Source organism: Cervus elaphus, chromosome 5 (assembly GCF_910594005.1).
Source record: "Cervus elaphus chromosome 5, mCerEla1.1, whole genome shotgun sequence".
Classification (NCBI taxonomy): Eukaryota; Metazoa; Chordata; class Mammalia; order Artiodactyla; family Cervidae; genus Cervus; species Cervus elaphus.
This window is the reverse complement of record NC_057819.1, coordinates 20453630-20467968: the sequence shown is the minus strand read 5'-3', so window position 1 is coordinate 20467968 and position 14339 is coordinate 20453630. Positions and strand designations below refer to the sequence as shown.

The following is a 14339-nucleotide window of genomic DNA, read 5'->3' as shown; positions in this document are numbered from 1 at the left end:
CCAGTCGCCAAGCCGGCCGACCGGAAACAGCGCTCCATTCGCAAAGTTCCGGAAGGCGGGAAAGGCACCCTTGCAGCAAGAGAGTGGAAAGCCGACTTCTGGCGAATAAAAGCGGGCCGCGGGAACCCGGCTGGAGTAGTGCCATTCGTCCAGTGCAACCGCGTAGGCTCCGGGCGCCTTTCCACACCGAGCAGGCATTTGGGAGGGAGGGATTTTGCCCCGGCTCTCACACTCTCCCCGCCGGTCGGAGGTCCCCGCCAGTCGGAGGCAGATGGCAGCACAACACCGCGTCCTGGCCAAACGACAGTAGGTCCGGAGGGAGTGGACAGAAATGTACCCCAATCCCGGAGCCCTAGATAGGCAAAAGAGACTGATAGTGGGGATCTACTGCCTGGGACAAAATAAATATTCATTTATTTCCGATGAAGTTAGGTCAGAGACTTAAATTAAGATCACTATATCATTCTTGTGTTCACCACTGGATTGTTTCATGCACGTGTACAATTCATTCAGGAAGCTTTTCAGCTCAGTTCAGTCGCTCAGTCGTGTCCGACTCTTTGCGATCCCATGAACCGCAGCACGCCAGGCCGCCCTGTCCATCACCAGCTCCCTGAGTCCACCCAAACCCGTGTTCATCCAGTCGGTGATGCCATCCAACCATCTCATCCTCTGTCGTCCCCTTCTCAATCTTTCCCAGCATCAGGGTCTTTTCAAATGAGTCAGCTCTTCGCATCCGGTGGCCAAAGTATTGGAGTTTCAGCTTCAACATCAGTCCTTCCAATGAACACCCAGGACTGATCTCCTTTAGGATGGACTGGTTGGATCTCCTTGCAGTCCAAGAGACTCTCAAGAGTCTTCTCCAACACCACAGTTCAAAAGCATCAATTGTTTCTCACTCAGCTTTCTTTATAGTCCAACTCTCACATCCATACATGACTACTGGAAAAACCATAGCCTTGACTATACAGACCTCTGTTGGCAAAGTAATGTCTCTGCTTTTTAATATGCTGCAGTCTATGTTGGTCATAACTTTCCTTCCAAGGAGTGTCTTTTAATTTCATGACTGCAATGACCATCTGCAGTGATTTTGGAGCCCAGAAAAATAAAGTCAGCCACTGTTTCCACTGTTTCCCCATCTATTTGCCATGAAGTGATGGGACCAGATGCCGTGATCTTAGTTTTCCGAATGTTGAACTTTAAGCCAACTTTTTCACTCTCCTCTTTCACTTTCAAGAGGCTCTTTAGTTCTTCTTCACTTTCTGCCATAAGGGTGGTGTCATCTGCATATCTAATGTTGCTAATATTTCTCCCGGCAATCTTGATTCCAGCTGATGTACTCTGCATGTAAGTTGACAATATACAGCCTTGACGTACTCCTTTTCCTATTTGGAACCAGTCTGTTGTTCCATGTCCAGTTCTAACTGTTGCTTCCTGACCTGCATTCAGGTTTCTCAAGAGGCAGGTCAGGTGATCTGGTATTCCCATCTCTTTCAGAATTTTCCACAGTTTATTGTGATCCACATAGTCAAAGGCTTTGGCATAGTCAATAAAGCAGAAATAGATGTTTTTCTGGAACTCTCTTGTTTTTTCGATGATCCAGCGGATGTTGGCAATTTGATCTCTGGTTCCTCTGCCTTTTCTAAACCCAGCTTGAACATCTGCAAGTTCACAGTTCATGTATTGCTGAAGCCTGGCTTGGAGAATTTTAAGCATTACTTTACTAGCGTGTGAGATGAGTGCAATTGTGCAGTAGTTTGAGCATTCTTTGGAGTTGCCTTTCTTTGGGATTGGAATGAAACTGACCTTTTCCAGTCCTGTGGCCACTGCTGAGTTTTCCAAATTTGCTGACATATTGAGTGCAGCACTTTCACAGCATCATCTTTCAGGGTTTGAAATAGCTCAACTGGAATTCCATCACCTCCACTAGCTTTGTTCGTAGTGATGCTTCCTAAGGCCCACTTGACTTCACATTCCAGGGTGTCTGGTTCTAGGTGAGTGATCACACCATCGTGATTATCTGGGTCGTGAAGATCTTTTCTGTACAGTTCTTCTGTGTATTCTTGCCACCTCTTCTTAATATCTTCTGCTTCTGTTAGGTCCCTATGATTTCTGTCACTTATTGTGCCCATCTTTGCATGAAATGTTCCCTTGGTATCTCTAATCTTCTTGAAGAGATCTCTAGTCTTTCCCATTCTATTGTTTTCCTCTATTTCTTTGCATTGATCGCTGAGGAAGGCTTTCTTATCTCTCCTTGCTATTCTTTGGAACTCTGCATTCAAATGGGTATATCTTTCCTTTTCTCCTTTGCTTTTCGCTTTCCTTCTTTTCACAGCTGTTTGTAAGGCCTCCTCAGACAGCCATTTTGCTTTTTTGCATTTTTTTCTTGGGGATGGTCTTGATTCCTGTCTCCTGTACAATGTCACAAACCTCCGTCCATAGTTCATCAGGCACTCTATCAGATCTAGTCCCTTAAATCTATTTCTCACTTCCACTGTATAGTCATAAGGGATTTGATTTAGGTCATACCTGAATGGTCTAGTGGTTTTCTCCACTTTCTTCAATTTCAGTCTTAATTTGGCAATAAGGAGTTCATGATCCGAGCCACAGTGATCCTGACTGTATAGAGCTTCTCCATCTTTGGCTGCAAAGAATATAATCAATCTGATTTTGGTGTCAATCATCTGGTGATGTCCATGTGTAAAGTCTTCTCTTGTGTTGTTGGAAAAGGGTGTTTGCTACGACCAGTGCGTTCTCTTGGCAGAACTCTATTAGCCTTTGCTCTGCTTCATTCTGTACCCCAAGGCTAAATTTGCCTGTACTCCAGGTGTTTCTTGACTTCTACTTTTGCATTCCAGCCCCCTCTAGTGTAAAGGACATCTTTTTTGGGTGTTAGTTCTAGAAGGCCTTGTAGGTCTTCATAGAACTGTTCAACTTCAGCTTCTTCAGCGTTTCTGGTCGGGGCATAGACTTGGATTACCGTGATATTGAATGGTTTGCCTTGGAAACGAACAGAGATCATTCTGTCGTTTTTGAGATTGCATCCAAGTACTGCATCTCAGACTCTTGTTGACTATGATGGCTACTCCATTTCTTCTAAGGGATTCCTGCCCACAGTAGTAGATATAATGGTCATCTGAGTTAAATTCACCCATTCCAGTCCATCTTAGTTCGCTGATTCCTAGAATGTCGATGTTCACTCTTGTCTTCTCCTGTTTGACCACTTCCAACTTGCCTTGAGTCATGGACCTAACATTTCAGGTTTCTATGCAATAATGCTCTTTACAGCATCGAACCCTGCTTCCATCACCAGTCCCATTCACAACTGGGTGTTGTTTTTGCTTTGGCTCCATCCCTTCATTCTTTCTGGAGTTATTTCTCCACTGATCTCCAGTAGCATATTGGGCACCTACTGACCTGGGGAGTTCATCTTTCAGTGTCCTATTTTTTTGCCTTTTCATACTGTTCATGGGGTTTTCAAGGCAAGAATACTGAAGTGGTTTGTCATTCCCTTCTCCAGTGGACCACATTCTGTCAGACCTCTCCACCATGACCCGGCTGTCTTGGGTGGCCCCACACGGCATGGTTTCGTTTCATTGAGTTAAGAGAAGGCTGTGGTCCATGTGATCAGATTGGCTAGTTGTCTGTGATTGTAGTTTCAGTCTGTCTGCCCCCTGATCCCCTCTCTCAATGCCTACCGTCTTACTTGGGCTTCTCAGGAAGATTTTACCGACCAGCGTTGGGCTTCGCCAGTACCTGGGCTTCCCTAGTGGCTCAGGTGGTGAAGTTATCTTCCTGCAGTGCAGGAGACCCGAGTTCTATCATGGATTGGGAAGATCCCCTCGAGGACAGCATGGCAACCCACTCCAGTTAGGGACTTCCCCGGTGGTCCAGTGGTTAAGAACGCGCCTTTGGGCTTCACTAATGGGTCAGACAGTAAAGAGTCTGCCCGCAATGGAGGAGACCTGGGTTCCATCCCTGGATCGGGAAGCTCCCCTGGAGGAGGAAATGTCAGCCCACTCCGGTATTCTTGCCTGGAAAATTCCATGGATTTTCCTGGAGCCTGGGTGAGTTACAGTCCATGGGGTCGCAAAGAGTCATGCACAACTGTGTTGGGCTTAAGACTATTATGCCTTGGACCCATATCTTCAGCTTGGCTTGCTCCCTTACATCCATGAGGACTTTTGAAATGTCACCAGTGATGCCTTCCCTTCCTAATCACTAAAACCATTTTCCCTTTCTTCCCCCATAACACATTATTAATATGCCATATAATTTACATACTGACTAGGCTCATCTCCCCCACTAAAAGTGGGATAAATGGGATTTTCCTCTATTTTATTTCAGTGACTACAACTGGTAGCACCAGGCAGTCACCCAAATATTTTGGGAATGAATAAATGGGAGTAATACTCGTGTAAACTGCAGTTATCTCAAAGTAGATGAGAGTAAAGTCTGAGGTAACATTTTCACTTTAATGGGATTATCACATCCTTACAATGTCTTGGACAGCTATTTCCAAGCAGGTCTGAAGGCAAAGACAGAGGGAAACAGCTAGCTGCATTTGCATTTGGGGGTCTACTTACTAATTTTCTGATCTGGGGATCCTTTCCAAGACTTTGTTTCCATAATGAGGATTCTAATAGTACCCAAGGTAGTGGATGTTTTGAGGAATAAACGAGACAGACCATCTAAAGCACTTAGCATGGGGACAGGCCATTACAGTGCTGGATAAACCATAGTTTTATTACCAGCAGGCCCTTAGTTTAATAAAGAGGAATGGTTCCTAAAGGCAGAGATCTAGATTCTGGTCACATCAGTCACTCATCTGTGAGCCTTGGGTGAATCATTTAATCCCTTTTAAATTTACTGCCAGCTACCATAAACCAGGTGGCTGACTGAAAATACACTTTTGTTCCAAAGAAAAAAATACTTCAGATATTAATACTGACCCATCAAAGAAACCACACAGGGAAACCTAAAATTGGATTCCTGTTTACTATTCTCAAGTTCACAGGCATAAAAAGTAACAGATGTTTATAATAGGCATCATTACTGGGAAAACATGACATGTCTCATTTCAGCTTTGATTAGAAAGCTGGTATTTAACAAATGTGAATTAATCATAAATATATAAAACACAGAATACCAAGACTGTTTTTAAAAAGAACTGTTTATTTACTGAACCTGGGGCAGATCAGATACACAACCAAATTTAAATTTACATCTTTTAACTCAATTTTGAAGTGTTTGCACACACACACGCACACAAATTGGCATGCAACAGTTGTCCTAAGGTAAAACTCAGTCACCTTAAACTGTTGCAAGTATTTTCACCCAAGGTTGAAAAACTGTTTACCCTGAACATGAAAACCTGTAACAAATTTAATTATACAAAACTCGTTACTTGTAGTTTTCCCCTTGCAAAGATCCAAAAAAAAATGTACAAGTAACCAATATACATCAGTCACAACATAATCCTGGATCACCCCCACACCAAAACCAGATGCTCCTTGATTTTTAAACCCATCATCAGAGACCAAAAGAAAGTCGTTTCGTTCTATACAAAACAAAATTCACATGTGCCAAAAAAGAAAGACCCAAGAAAAACAAAACCCCTAGTACTGACAGCGATGTTCAGTACCCTAATTAAACAGTGGCCAAAATGCCACTGATCAAAAATAAAATAGTGGCTGTGTATCACTGCAAAGAAATCCAAGAAGCTTTAACCCTTTGGCATCGGAAATCCAGATTTTTCCAATTACATGAATGCATACCTCCCACATGCCAAGAGTAGAGAAGCTGGATGCGCCAGCATAGAAAGAAAAGGGGCCACCATTTGCTAAAACGCCCAGAGAACTGGCTTTAATAGACTTCTCACAAGGTTAGGCAGAAACCAAAAAATGGTTATTAGCTGCTTGTGTCAACAATTTTAAGTGGAGGTGATTGAGTTCTAAGGTTCAAAGTGAAACTTTGGAGGGGTGGGTAAAGGTTGTTGGTTTAAGTCTTATCTTTAAAGCAAAAACAAGATAGACAAAATATAAAAGTACCAACCTGGTCACATACTCTGGTCACAGAGCTCTACCATCAAGCTGGATAGAAAATGTCAAGATTCAGATTGTTGTTTCTCAACAAAGTGAATCTTCCTAATGACTTGAACTGCAGGATAAGGGATCCCAAGAATAGAGTCATTTTAGTAAAGTACTATCAGCAAAGTACTATCCTGAACAAACTGTATTTTATAATGAAAACAAAAGGAAAGAAAACTAAGGACTCTACACCTATATTCAGCTTACAGTGTTTGAGTTTTGGGAGGGTCTCTATAATGGAGGCAGAATTCAAATATGAATTTATGCCAATCAAATGTCAAATTTTTACTATAGCTTTCCTAAAAAGGTGTTTTCCCCCAATATCAATTAATCACAAAGAAACATAAGCTGTGAAGATACAGTTCAGAAAATAAAAACATAAAAACTAATGACATTATTATGATCAAGATGTTTGGTAAACAGTGAATTATGAATTTGGGATTATGGGGAAAAGGCTTTTAAACAACCCTCCGGACTTCGAAGAATCTCTTCAGGTAGTAGATCTGTCCCAATGTCATGGCAACTAGAACAAGAGCTTCAAAGAAGGACCAAAGGACCACTCTGCTGTTTGTGTTGTCATTGACTGTTGAGGACAAACAAACAAAATTTAACAAACAAAACAAAAGAAACAGCATAGACATCCAAAATCACCCCCTAGTCTTAACTCCATGTCAAAGTTAACACTTCACACAACATTGACAGTAATCAGAATACCTTTATCTTTTGTACCCAAGCACTTACACATACTCAGAAGCAGACTTTTACATTTAAATGAGACCTTAAAAGATTAATGGAGCAGTCAAGTCCACTCTGCTTATGCATGAGAACAGAGAAAAAATGACTTGCCCAAGGTCACTTTCTAGAGTTAAAACCCAATCCAACCTTCTCTCTCTCACACAAAGAAAGTCCCTAAGATTAGAATCCTTTTTGCTGAATCAGAAAATTCAACCTTATTCTTTCAAGATAAGTTACCCAAGAAGCACTAACTACTAAGTTAAAATGTTTCAAAGTGCCTTTTCTTTAAACATTTATTTAGTATTCATTGAGCACCCACTATGTATCTGGCATTGGTTCTAGATCGAAAGGTTTCTCAGTTTCACAGACCAATGCTGGCAGCTATTACCAAACTTAAACTAGTTATAGGATTTACCTCGTTTTTAAGCTAAGAAATTGATCAAAAGAATAGTATGGCTGCATTAATTTATAGCACTCAATTTATGTTACATTCATTCAAGTTCCTGATCAAATTCCTTAACTTTTAAAAACTACTAAAAAATAAATAAATAAATAAAAACTACTGGGTAGTTTCTGATTTTTCTGCAAATGGCCAACACTAAAAACAATTATAATTAGCAATTCAGTAATAGAGATGAATAAGTAACTGGCATATTTTTAGATATATATGTATCATTTATAAAAAGAGAAACTAGAATTGCAATAACTGTGGGACTGATGATCACTCAAAAAGAAGTGAAAAGCAATTAAATGACTCCAGACTCAAGGAAAGAAAATGACATTTTCCCCCCCGAGTAAGAATAGACAAACACTCAAAACCATTAACTAGAATTCTAAAAACCACCAACACTGACATTTTAATGTTCATTCCATGACATGAAATTTATTTCTGCTGCAAACTTTATAATCCATTTTTAACATGATGACTAGCATCTTAACCATATAAAAACAAGTATTTATCTCTCCCTTCAATAACAGAAAAATGCATCTTTAAACTTAAATAGAACACACTGAAGCATATAACATAGGAAAGCAATCATTGAGGAAAATATGTGTACATAAGACACTGTTCTCATGTCACTCACATATTTTTTGTTGTTGTTTAGTTACTGTCATGTCTGATTCTTTTGCAACCCCATGGACTCTAGCCCACCAGGCTCTTCTGTCCATCAGATTTCCCAAGCAAGAATACTGGAGTGGGTTGCCATTTCGTTCTCAGGGGATCTTCTCGACCCAGAGATTGAACCCAAGTCTCCCACATTGGCAGGAGGACTCTACCACTGAGCCACCAGGGAAGGCCAGTTCACACATTAGCCTGATCTAAAAACAGTACTATTACAACCCTGGAGGTTTTTTAAAAAATCTCATTATAGCCAGCTCTGAGGAGCGAGTGTTGTAGGAAGATGTACAGAAAACAAACAACATTGTGGGAACTATTGGATTTATAAAGTTAAACTGAATGTCTAAAATTCTATTTCGTTTGTGAAAATTCAGGAGTATCTCCACTCAAATTAAGGATGAGAGAAAAAGGTGGGATGCCTCCAAGGACCGCAAGATGGGGGCCTCCTCTGGCTGCCGTGCTAGCGGAACTACAAAGCAGTGAAAGTTCTGAGCCCTTCTCATCACAGATGGGCCGGTCCCCTCCTGGGAGCAAAATAACCAACAGATGATGGAGGGAAGATTAAGAGCACAGGCCAGGAGAAGGAATCAGGTGGAAGCGGCAAGAGTGGCTGCATGTAAGCCTCAATCCATCTCACGCCCCAATGCCCCCAGAAAGGTCACAACGGAGGCACCTGTCCAGTCGGTCACATCGACTCATTATTCTCCCAAGGAGAGGTGACGTCTGGGCTCTAGGTCCTAAAGATGCCTTTCCAAAAAAAAAAGCCTTTCCATCACTGGCAAGAATGGAGGCAAGAGGGTGGGAAGAACAGAAACCACATCTTGGAAAAATTCAACCTGTTCTCATCTATTCGAGTCACTCCTCTCTCCACTCCCTACCCTACCTTCAGAACAAAGACTCCAAACATAAGCCACTTTGCATTTATAGACGAGCTTGCGCCCAGTGAGGCCCATCCCCAAGGATGACCTGAAGGATGAAGACACTGAACAGGTGTGGACCTGGGTCTAAAATATGATCATCTGGTCTGTGGATCAATATGGTACCTCTTTAATTTTAAACACAAAAGTATCATAATTAGTGCTATACCACAGGTTAAAACAGGCTTTGCAACCTAGGGTGGGATTCCAATTATCAATGTTTCTGAAGACAAACACACTCACAGCTTCCAGTTTGCAAACTTGGGAGCCAAATTGATCTTTACCTGGTGAATACCTCTATTCCCGTTTTAATGCTTTTTAATTAAACCACATCCCAGGTTTTAGAAAAACAGCTAAATTATTGATGTAATTATTGATCAAAAAAGTTTCAGATATCAGATTTAAAACCAACGCAATGCCCATTTTATGTTTTTCCTTTCTGCTTTATGAAAACCATTAGCTTACTCCCTAGCTGACCACACATTTTTTAAAACTCATAAAAGAAAAAAAAAAAAAAAAAACTCATAAAAGCCAGTGCTGAATCTAAACAGCGTTGTTTGGTTTAAAATGAATGTCCCAATAATAAATTAGTCTAATACAAAGCTCTACAAACAAATGTATATACTCAAATATCTTTGCATGGGTGCTTTTTTAAAGCCAATCCCTTAGTATGTTTATGAGTCCAAAATTTCCGGATGAGGAAAACACAACCCAGCTCTTGGGTAATACAGGTCACCGATCACGGCCCTCGGACACTGCTGCGAAGTCAAAGCATTAACTCACTCGCTCTGTGTATCCTCTCTCGGACTTCCATGTACTCCTGTTCATGCTTCACAGCTGTCATCGCCACTGCGAGTTCATTAATCATTTCTTCTAGCTTGTTCTGGTGAGCTACAAAAGGATTTGAAAATGGTTAGAACATATTTGGCAATCTCTTTCTGAAAAATTCTTAAAACCAGGAAAAAAGAAAAAAAAAAAAACCACCTCTTCCAAAGAAGGCATACAAAAGAAGCTATTTTTCAGAAATGTCATTTTGGACCACTGATGACAATTTAATTCCCCAAGAATTTTTAAAAAGTTCGTTCCCAGTAGAGAAACCTCTTTCAGAGTAGGAAAAATACTATACAACATTTACTAACTAAAGGAACACAGCCCTAAGAAATGTCTTCTAAGGAATTGCTAAGTGAAGTTCACTAGACTCACTGCCAACCATAGTGGAGATTAAAAAAAAAAAAAGATGGAGGAGGGGCACAAAATACAAATTAAACAAAAACTGTAATACTAACATCCTAGTAATAATCCTACAAACAACAATATTTAAACTAAATAAAAATCTACTCTTGAAAATTATGTAACTCTAATGTTAATTTAAGAAAAGTATCAAAGCTGACTTTTAATCTTTATGAAGCTAAGCAGAGAAAAACATGAAGATGTTCTAGGGAAAATCTATACCAATTCAACATTCTAGTACTATAGTCAAAGCAATCATTTCACTACAGTGGAAAATAGCAGTCACTGCAAGTGAAAATGCAAGTTTCCAACTGCTCAAGGTCTAGAACCAGGCATTCTCTTTAGCAAGGTTAAACTAACAGTTCTGAAGTATTTAAGTGTATGTTTATAGGTAATGCTGTATTATGGCAATGTACAAACAGGTAGGAAAAAAATATACCACAAGGGAAGACTGCCATCAGAGGGATCTCTTCACTATTGCCCAAAATCTGGCCTCATCTAGAATTTCAAATTGCCACAAATAATTCTAAATTTCTTATGAAAAGCCAAGAGCCTCTACCATTTTAAGGCAGTTGGGCTGGAATCACAAATAATCTCTCACCAGCTTCATGTCAGAAGCCCATGCACTAGGTGGAACCTTTAGAGCAGAGTTTCTCAGGAGAAGCACTGTGGACATTTTGGACCACATAATTCTTTGTGGTGGGAAAGTGTCCGATGCAGTGTACAACCACCAACCTATTCAGGAGAATCAAAAATATATCTAGATATTGCCAAGTGTACCCTGGGGAGCAAAAAACATCCTGAGAACCACTGCTTTAGAGGAAAGCTTGATTTTTATAGCTGTCATTCACCAATATGAACAAGCAAAAGCGAGACTGTTAAACATCATGTTAAAGGATTATTTAAGGAAAATATTCACACTCACCAGCCAACATTTAAATAGCCAATGTTTAAAAAGGACTATTTTCCAGAAAACAAACAAAGTCAAAGCCCTTCAAAACTAATTCTCCTTGAGAATTAGCCAAGTCCTGTCCTGAACTGCAAATGGCCTTGAAAAGCAAGCACAGAAATTTCTGAGTAGTATGATTTTCTAAATTCTATAGATTTCAAAACTTAAAAAGAGTTCACCTTACTTATGTAAATACTCTATGAAGTGTTCACTATCTAGGGCAAATTATATCACATTAATACTATGAAATAAACTACTAGTTTCCAGAAGTCCTGAAATATACCATGCCCACCCCCACCCTGGTCAAAAAAATCCTTATGTGCAGGCTCCTGGTAAGCAATTTATCCAGAAGAATCAACTTAGGGCTCACCGCTGATAAGCTGAGCAATAAAAATTAATCCACCTGCAACATATGTCTGACAAAGTTTTTCTCGCCTTATCTAGGGTAGACGTGGCTCCTAGAACTGCATTTCACGTCTAACCAAGTTTCACGTGACCTAACCTCTATCTCGTGTAACAAAATAAAAACCACCAAAAAAACAATCACTCTAAAACTCTAAATTAGTTGTAGGGTTTTTTTAAACTAGGAGAAAAAACACTGTCATGCTAACAGACTGAGGTTAGAAAGGAAAGCAGAAATTAGACAGTAGGCAACAAAAATATGCAGAAAGACTGTCAGAAAACAATCCACATACCATCCCAGGTATCTCCACCACCTGAAGAAGAGTGTAAGATATAAACACACACATACAAAAACAAGAAGTTTAGCTAAAGTAGTCATTTATACAAATGAGCAACTAAAGATGCATATACCAGAGTAGGCAAATTAACAGAACAAACAACTTAGGATACGTGTAACCTACCTGCTGCCAGAAATGGCAACTGGAAAGAACTAAAATATTAACATGAACCTCCGATAATTTTTTTGTTAGTTAGAAGATCTGGATAAATAAAAAGTGTATTTCACAAAAGGTTTTTGGTTGTAAAGACAGTCAGTGAACCTAAAATAAGCCATTAAAATACATACTACATTCAGGTGGAGAAAATGTACAGGATTAGTATTAACTCTGAGAAAGGGATATAAATCTTCAGAATGTTCATCTAACCTTCTGTTTCCATATCTTGTCCTTTGGGGGCTTCCCCGATATCAATGGTGAACATCACTATCTTTGGAGTCATGGTAGACATCCTATTGCTAAAACAAAACTTGTATGTTCCATCCATGTGAGCAGCAAATGTGTATTTCCCACTGGACTCCCGGTCTCCTTTATAAATTCCTTTATTATCAGGTCCTGTAATCTGTAGGCAGAAGAGAAATTCATGAGATAACTCAAAAGATTCAAAATCATAAATGAGGAGGAAATAAATTGGGAGATTGGGATTGATGCAGATGTACTATTGATACTGTGTATAACATAGATAACCTAATGAGAACCTATTGTACAAAGAACTCTACTCAATACCCTGTGGTGACCTAAAAGGGAAGGAAATCCAAAAAAGGGGATACATGTAAACCTACAGCTGATTCACTTTGCTTTACAGGAGAAGCTAACACCACTGTAAAGCAACTATACTTCATTAAAAAATAATTTTAAAAATAAAACCGTTAAAAAAAAAAAGTTAAGTGATGTCTATCGACAGTCAAACATTCACTAGGAAAATGTAACCTGAACTTCGATCCACTTCAGTTAGTGACAATAATCTCTTTGGGCTACAGTTCTCCCATTTAAGAAACAAGGCTCTCTGAATACCTTTCAACTCGGACTACATTTGTCTTAATATTCCAACTTAGTAAACCAATCAGAAACAGAAACCACACCATACACTTGTCTTCAAGTGGCCCAATACCACCAACAGACAGACAATTATGTAGCTATTTGTATCAAAACAACAAAAAAATCTCTTTTGAAACTAAGAACTTTGAGCAAGCCTACACATCGAGGTTTTCCTGACTGATTACTGCCTATTGGTAAAGGAATCTGCTTTATCTTATATGCCTAAAGACTTAAGGAAAAAGACTAGATTGGAAATTCACAGACCCATGTTCTCATCCCAGTGTGCTCCAAATCAGTTGTTAGACCTTGCTCAAGTAGTTCCTCTTATGAAGCCCGCGCCACCTGCACACTGAAAGAGCTGATCTCTTAAGAGCTTAGTTAATTTTAACAGTTATTACCTCCATTATCCCCTTATTTCTCAACTTCACTTGTTTTGTGTAATTTATGCCCAACTCTGCTGATGGTAACTGTTAGATGGAAAAACCCATAGACACAATTAATCATGCTAACCGGTAGCTTTAAATATTAACTCCATCGGGTTTCCTTAAAAAAGTTAGAGGCGAGTCATTCTTTTGGCTTAAAGAAAATGATATAGGACAAAATTTAGGGACTGCGATTTTCCGTTTTCTCCAAAGATACTTCACTGCAATCACTTCTAAAAGGCATGACCCAACTCCAGTCTCTTAGTCAGAGATGACTAAACGAGGTATCCGAAGGTCTGTGTAAGAATGGGTTAACTCGGGTCCTTTCTACGAAAAATAAAGGCAAACACAACGCGAACGTCTACCTAGCATTCCTCAACAGCTTCCGATTTACTTTTTCAGAAGTTTCCATGCCACGTCCCAACTTTAATTCGCGCTAGGAAGGGAAGCATCTGCTGCCCGGATCGAGACCTGCCATCAGCTAAACAAGACCGTGTAGCGCCTCCTGGGCCCGGAGATGACACGCGGCGCCTGGTAGACAAAGCTCGGCGAGAGGTTCCAAGGGGAACCAGCCGTTCAAGCTGAGAATCCAAAGCAGCCAAGCAACGGTTCCGTCTCCCGAGCGGAGCTCGGAAAGCGGGCGGGTGCGAGGGAAAGGGCCGTTAGGGGGTCGCCGGGTGGCGGCCCGGGCCCCTCCCAGGACTCGGACAGCGGCCTCCGGGTCCCGCTCTCCACGCTGGCCCCGCGCGGGCCCCGGGCGCCGCCAACCCCCGAGCGGCCGCGGGCCCCCGCCTCGGGCAGCGCGCCCGCACCTCCACGTCGATGTCCAGGAAGCCGCCCTCGGCCACCTCGAAGATGAGGCCCATCTTGGTGCCCGAGGTGACCCGCTCGAAGAAGCATTCCTCTGCATGGGCGTCAATGCTAACGAAGTAGCCCGAGGCCGTGGCCAGGAGGGCGGCCAGGAGCACCAGCAGCTCAGCGAGCGTCACCATGGTGGGACTGGGGCCGAAGCCAGGACCGGGACTGCGGCCTCCGGAGCCGCCGTCGTCGCTGCCGCCACCGCTGCCTTCTCAGCCGCCGCCGCCACAGCTCCGCCCCTTCCGGC

The 14339-nt window shown here is 41.3% G+C and overlaps 1 protein-coding gene across 2 annotated transcripts; it reads right to left on the bottom strand.

The window, feature by feature from the left end:
• Positions 1 to 5152: 5152 nt before the first annotated feature.
• Positions 5153 to 14339, bottom strand: TMED2 (transmembrane p24 trafficking protein 2). 2 transcript variants are annotated; one of them, XM_043902026.1, is made up of 5 exons: positions 14047 to 14339; positions 12144 to 12336; positions 11733 to 11753; positions 9642 to 9749; positions 5153 to 6669 (listed from the first exon to the last, which is right to left on the bottom strand). In XM_043902026.1, exons 1-5 carry the CDS (start codon positions 14224 to 14226, stop codon positions 6545 to 6547), a joined length of 627 nt encoding a protein of 208 aa, XP_043757961.1. In that variant the 5' UTR covers positions 14227 to 14339; the 3' UTR covers positions 5153 to 6544. The 2 variants fall into 2 exon arrangements, with proteins under 2 accessions (XP_043757961.1, XP_043757962.1); XM_043902027.1 differs by lacking the exon at positions 11733 to 11753 and having other exon boundaries at positions 14047 to 14337.